The 6,540-nt window shown below is 45.6% G+C and overlaps 1 protein-coding gene across 1 annotated transcript; it reads left to right on the plus strand.

The window, feature by feature from the left end:
- The first annotated feature begins 7 nt into the window (after positions 1 to 7).
- On the plus strand, positions 8 to 6,282 carry LOC104269406 (COUP transcription factor 2). Its single transcript, XM_009874122.1, has 3 exons — positions 8 to 558; positions 2,407 to 2,934; positions 5,996 to 6,282. The coding sequence occupies exons 1-3, from the start codon at positions 129 to 131 to the stop codon at positions 6,268 to 6,270; spliced, it is 1,233 nt and encodes a 410-aa protein (XP_009872424.1). The 5' UTR covers positions 8 to 128; the 3' UTR covers positions 6,271 to 6,282.
- The last annotated feature ends 258 nt before the right edge of the window (positions 6,283 to 6,540 follow it).

Genomic DNA, 6,540 nt, shown 5'->3' on the forward strand with positions numbered 1-6,540 from the left:
GGGGAAAGAGAGAGAGAGAGGGGAGGGGGAAAAAAAAAAGACTGCTGCAAAGCTGATCTGAAAAGCAAAGCAAACAAACTTTGAAAATAAAGGGGGAACAGGAAGTTTGGCAACGGTGTCCAATAGATATGGCAATGGTAGTCGGTGCGTGGCGAGACCCCCAGGACGATGTGCCCGGAGCTCAGGGAACGCAGCCTTCGCAAGCCCCGCCGGTGCAGGGACCTCCGGCCGGGACCCCGCACACCCCACAGACCCCGGGGCCCGGGGGCCCTCCCAGTACTCCAGCCCAGACCAACCCGCCAAGCCAGCAGAACCAAGGAGACAAACAGCAGCAGCAGCAGCACATTGAATGTGTGGTTTGTGGGGACAAGTCTAGTGGCAAACATTATGGCCAGTTTACCTGCGAGGGTTGCAAGAGTTTCTTCAAGCGGAGTGTAAGGAGGAATCTCAGCTACACTTGTCGTGCCAACAGGAACTGTCCCATTGACCAGCACCACCGCAATCAGTGTCAGTACTGCCGCCTCAAAAAATGCCTCAAAGTTGGCATGAGACGGGAAGGTATTGGGATTTCATTTGTTTTGCAATTTTTTTTTCACTCGCTGCGTTTTGGGTTTTGTTTTGTGGCTTTGGTTTGGGTTTTTTTAGTTTATTTATTATTCTTCTTATTATTTCTAACTTCCCTCCCCAAACCCAGCCAGAACCTTTCCTTCCCTCCCCTCCTCACCACCCCCCGAATAAACAGACAGAAACTTTCTAGTAATGAAAGAAAGAGGTGTTGGAGAGGGTGGGCAGGGGAGGCAGGGGCTCTTGCATGCTTTCTCCTGCACTCGTAATTGATTTGTGTTTGTTTTGATTTTGCTGATGGAGGTTTATTGGAAGTGGATTTTTAGTTTCACGCTGCTTAGGAGCGAGATGATTATTCTGACGTGTGGTTACTTCTCCTTCGTGTTTCCTCCCGCATGTTCAGCGTTACCCCCCGTCCCCCGAGCAGCTCCAGGAGTGAGTGTGTGTGTGTCCGTGTATGTCTCTGTGCCCGTGTGTACACACACACGGATCCTCACGAGATGCACACGCACACATATATATATCCTCCAGCACCCTGCCTTAGATTGCAATTTTACACAGGCGGTTCAAATTACTATTACAATGGGACTCACCCCACCGAGGCTCTACAGCACTCCACTGTGGATTCCCAGCCGGATTTTTCCTCCTTTAAAAATATATATACACACAGATACCCGCGCGTGTGTGCGTATATATATATATCTATCTATATATGTGTATATTGCCATGCTCCTGCCCTTCCTGATTGTTACTATCTCACTTTTCTCTTCTTCCTCTTATTTTCTTGCTCCTCCGAGAGAGGCAGGAGGAGGGTAGAAGGGACGGGGTGTGTGTGTATGGGGAGAGGGGGGAAGCGCTGCCCAGAAGTAAGTGTGGGGTGCTCGGGTCTCTGCAAGTCGAGTCTTTGTGATATAAAATTAGACGAGAAATGTGAGCCTGCAGTTTTCCAGTGCGTGCTCTGTGTCTGGACGCTGCTATGTAGGTTAAGGGTTAGGGGGCTTGGGACTTGCTGGGCTCCTCTCTTTGTGTTTCTGCAAGAGTAACTAACCTCATAATACGTGCGATAACAAATATAAATCAAGCACATTTTTAGGCGTTCTCCCTTCTTGCCGCCTCTCTGCCTCTGAGCTCTTTTTCTCTCGCCTTTTTCTCTCGCTGTCACCGTGTAAATTTATTAACAAAATGAAAGGCCCACTTTCCATGGGCAGCTGAGGAAGGTGCCTTTGGATAACGCTCCCAGCCTCGCCGGGGGACCTGCCGGGGATGTTGTGGGGTGATCTGGCCTCCTTTGATATTTTTATTTTTTTTACGAGGGGGGCAGAGTATATAATAGCAGCAGCAACAATGTATTCAGTGGGCGAGAAACGCGTGTGGGACCGGCGCCGGGGATTTTGAACTGAAGTGTTTCTTCCCTCTCCCTCCCCATCCCGCTCCCCCAGCCTCGAATCAATAAGCTGGTTTAGGTGTAACGAAGAAAAATACCCGGGCACACAAAGACGTATCCTGCATCTCTTGAAGGAGGGGTGGCGGTGAAGGGGAGGGGGGAGAAAATAACTGAATTGTGATGTGTTTGGGAAGTGAGGCTCTCGGGCTCCTTCAGGCAGTCCTGGCCGAGCGGACAGCGTTGCTCAGATTTTATTGTTGCTTTTACTTGACCCGGGAACTGCGAAGCCTTGAAACGGGGTATGGGCTGAACTCTGGCTGGAAAAATGCATGCACCCCCTTAAGCTGCCTGGGTACGGTGTCACACACGCACGCACAAGCACACAAAGCAGGCTGTATTGGAACCGATGGTCGCAATTCAGATATTAATAGCTGTAGTTTCTTCTTTATTTACTGCAGCGGTCCAGAGGGGCAGAATGCCACCCACACAGCCAACTCATGGTCAGTTCGCCTTGACAAACGGGGACCCTCTCAACTGCCATTCCTACCTATCCGGATATATCTCCCTTCTTCTGAGAGCAGAGCCCTACCCCACCTCCCGCTTTGGCAGTCAGTGCATGCAACCCAACAACATCATGGGCATCGAGAACATTTGTGAACTGGCAGCTAGGATGCTCTTCAGCGCGGTGGAGTGGGCCAGGAATATCCCCTTCTTCCCAGACCTCCAGATCACAGACCAGGTGGCCCTCCTGAGGCTGACCTGGAGCGAGTTATTTGTCCTCAACGCTGCCCAGTGCTCCATGCCCCTCCACGTAGCTCCGCTCCTGGCAGCTGCTGGCCTCCACGCTTCGCCAATGTCTGCTGACCGAGTGGTCGCCTTTATGGACCACATACGAATCTTCCAAGAGCAAGTAGAAAAACTGAAAGCATTGCATGTCGACTCTGCAGAATATAGCTGCTTAAAGGCCATAGTCCTCTTCACCTCAGGTAGGCAGCATTTCTTTGCTCTTCCTTTTTCCTTCCCCGGGTACCCCTTGCCTGAGAACTGTTTGCTCTTGCAAAGTGTTATTGCCTTGCGCCCCATCACCACTCCCTGCCCCCTCTGAGAACCAGCGCGGTCTCTTTCCTTGTAGGAAACGGTGCCCTGTGGTGTCCCCTTCAGGGCCTGGGATCTGAGCATCTCATCTTCAAGGGAGTGCAAAATTAAAAAAAAAAAACAAAAAAACCAAAACACGAAAACAGGCAGACACAGGAAAAAAAATACTACCAAAACACACCCCAACCCCTACTTGAATAATCCTGGGGATGGGGGATAATGAGGGGGCTCGGGAAGAAGCACCCATTTGCCATGAGAGACTGCGCTTTTCCCATTGAAAATAATATTTTATTTAACAGTATAGCTCTGGGTTGTTGCATTTAATGACACGCATCCGAACAGCAGCAAAATCTGTTTGATGTTGTTAAATACAAGTCGTCCTATCAGTGAAACCACTTTAAAAAGCGGATCATTTTATGGGCAGCCAGGAAGGGAAAAAAGCCCTGCAGGATTAAAAATTGAATTAAAAAAAAAAAAAGTGAAATGCGCAAAGCTGAGTTTAAAATATGTTCCCTGCCATCCCATAAAATAAAATAAATCAACTTTCCAAAGAGCTGTTCTGGTTTAAACAGAATGTGGCAGTGAGCAGTTCTGTGTCATTTAAGCTAAGGGGAAAAGTTTGCATTTGTACCCAGCAGGAACTGCATAGTCCAAAGCGAGTAGCGGGTGCGAAAAGATCATTACCATAAGTAGACAGGGATAGTATGAAAAAGTAAGAGGAGACTGAAGCTGCCGCTCCGCAGTGTAATTCCGGGGTGGCACAACCATGCCTCTCCCGAGGAAAAGACCTCGAGGTAGAGGGGGGGGGGGGGGGGAAATATGTGTCAACTTTTGCTGCCTAGAAATAGTGCATGAGTTATAAAGCAATAATTGAGTGCGTTGTGAAATCTAATTAGCTTGCACTAGAGTTTAACCTGGGTGAGTAATAATCCTGATATTAACTCTGGAGGCTAAATTTTTTTTTTTTCTGAGGAAAAAAAAATCTGCTCGCTAATTTGTGCAATACGTTATCTCAGATCGCTAACTTTAAAGCTGCATCGGCAGCCCAATGTGCTGGAGCCCTAGAAGTTTTGAGATTAAGTTTAAAAATACATATATTTCTTCTGTAACTGATTTGAAAGCTTGGGAAAGTGGCCACGCGATAAACATATGAATGGAAGCAGGACCTGTAAAATAATTACTCATCGGAGTTTTTTAAAGCCTGATATCAGGAAACAGGAAAAAAATGTAGTTTATGTGGGAAAAGAAGGGCTCACAATCCGTTCCTTGTTGTGTTAAAGGGGGTCTGGGGAACGAAGTCATTTTCTGGACTTTGTCCAGGTTCTGGGTCGTGACCTAAACTTCCTTTTATATATTATTGCTTTACACATAAAAAACGTCTCTCTCTTTTTTTTTTTCCCTCCCCCCCAAAATTACTCGTGCTAAAGTTCTAAGGTGATCAATGAGCAAGGCGCATCTAGACACAGGGAGACAGGAATCCCGAGTAGAAAGGGGTGTACGTGGGGTGCTTATTTCATTTTTCTGTCCTTTTCTAGGATGCATTTTCCTCTCCCTCGCTCAAACGCTCAGCGCGGATCCCACACACGCTCACATCCCTCCCCAGTCCCTGGCCAGCTCACACCCACACCGAGGAGTTTATTTCCAACCCTGCCTTTTCTCCCAAATCACTTTTTTTTTTTTTTTAGCCTTCTGAGAAAACAATCGTCCGATCCTGTCGTAACCGTTTAATTTATTACTATTTTCAAAATGTGAGGCCTGGCGTGTAAATTGCCTCCCAACTAGATAAACGTTTCTTGTTATCTGATTCTGGGGAAGATAGCCGCATGCAAAAAAAAAAAAAAAGGGTGATGCATGTAGCTTCTGCAGCACCCCAATAACACTCGCTGATGTAAAGCAGACGCACATAGATGCATATAATGTTTGCTGCAGCCTCTTTTAAGAGAAAAAAAAAAATCTGGGTTCTAATGACTCGCAGAATATGCATGTGTTAGCCCTGTGCCTAGGAAAGCCACAGGGAGGTCAGGTCACAACCTGTGCTCTTTCAGCACAGACGTCTCTGATTTAAAGGGAACTTATTGTATTTTAGCGTATCAGGAAAAAAAAGAAAAAAAAATGTCCAGACCCTATCAGGGAGTTTTCTTCTTGTAAGGGCCTTTAGGTTTAAAAAGAAGAAGAAGAGGAAAAAAAAGAGGGGGGAGTGGAGGGGGGGGAAGAAAGAAAGAGAAAAGAAAAGAGGGGGGAAAAGAAACAGCTCAAATGAACAGAGAGATCACAGTTTGCATGGCTGCCTCTGAATAGGCTAAACTGACAAGATCAGTTTTAAAGGGCCACTTAAATCAGTTTCAAAGACTGAAGAAAAACGCGTTGTCTTCTTTGGGGGAGAATCTGTTGCTGGATCCGGGGCGCCATTATCTTTGGCTGGGCCAGTTTTTTTTTTTTAATAATTATTATAATTTCCATCACTATTATTAGTATTCCTTCTCATCACATGGTTAGGCTCTCCCCAGTTATTTTCTAAAGAGGGGGAGAAACAGTGGCTCCCTTTTCCTCCTTTCAACTCAAGCCTTCCCTGCCCCCCTAGCCTTTCCCCCTAAAAATATAGATATACGAAATTGCGCTTGGCCAGCACCTCCTTGTCAACCCCTTGGGTCTGTCGTGCCATTAGAAATCTGGAATCCTGGAGATTCTCAGCCCTAAAGAAGACCCTCCAGAAGAGAGAGAAATACAAATACACACACGTACGCAGAAAGATTGTCCCATTTGGTAAAACCTACCTAAACTCTGGGGGGCGAGGTGATGGCGCATGATCTGCACTTAATTCTAGCAATAAAACCCATCAAATTAAAAATAATTTAAAAAAACCAAACCACAACACAAAAACTTTTTAATCTGATGATTGTTTTCTTTTTTTCTTTTTTTTTCTTTTTTTTTTTTTAATACACTTTCTTCTAGATGCCTGTGGTCTCTCTGATGTAGCCCATGTTGAAAGTTTACAGGAGAAGTCACAGTGTGCTTTGGAAGAGTATGTTAGGAGCCAGTATCCCAACCAGCCAACACGATTCGGGAAGCTATTACTACGTCTCCCCTCCCTTCGCACTGTCTCCTCTTCTGTCATAGAGCAATTGTTTTTCGTCCGTTTGGTAGGTAAAACCCCCATAGAAACCCTAATCAGGGATATGTTACTGTCTGGCAGCAGTTTTAACTGGCCTTATATGTCCATTCAATAAAATATCCGAGAGGAAATAAAAATTTAAAAATTAAAGTAAAAATTGAGAAGGGAGATGAAAGAGAGTGAAAGGAAAGCAAATGACATTTGGGTTCTAGTTGTTTCTTAAATTTCCTTCTGCTAAGAAAGGATGTAAAAGGATGTTACAAGTTTGCTAAGAGAAGACAGGAAAAAATTAATGGACTGTGAATTTCAAAAAGAGACTGTCAAATGAACTTTTACAGAATGCATTAAAAACTCCCGTGTCGTTCAGAAAAAAACAAAAACAAAA

This window comes from Apaloderma vittatum, unplaced genomic scaffold, assembly GCF_000703405.1.
Source record: "Apaloderma vittatum isolate BGI_N311 unplaced genomic scaffold, ASM70340v1 scaffold38207, whole genome shotgun sequence".
NCBI lineage: Eukaryota > Metazoa > Chordata > Aves > Trogoniformes > Trogonidae > Apaloderma > Apaloderma vittatum.

Excerpts from the sequence above, each read along its gene's own strand:
- LOC104269406 (XM_009874122.1), top strand. The coding sequence starts at position 129 with ATGGCAATGGTAGTCGGTGCGTGGCGAGACCCCCAGGACGATGTGCCC. Across the intron at positions 559-2,406 it reads AGTTGGCATGAGACGGGAAG|CGGTCCAGAGGGGCAGAATG; the intron begins GTATTGGGATTT and ends TATTTACTGCAG. Across the intron at positions 2,935-5,995 it reads CATAGTCCTCTTCACCTCAG|ATGCCTGTGGTCTCTCTGAT; the intron begins GTAGGCAGCATT and ends ACTTTCTTCTAG.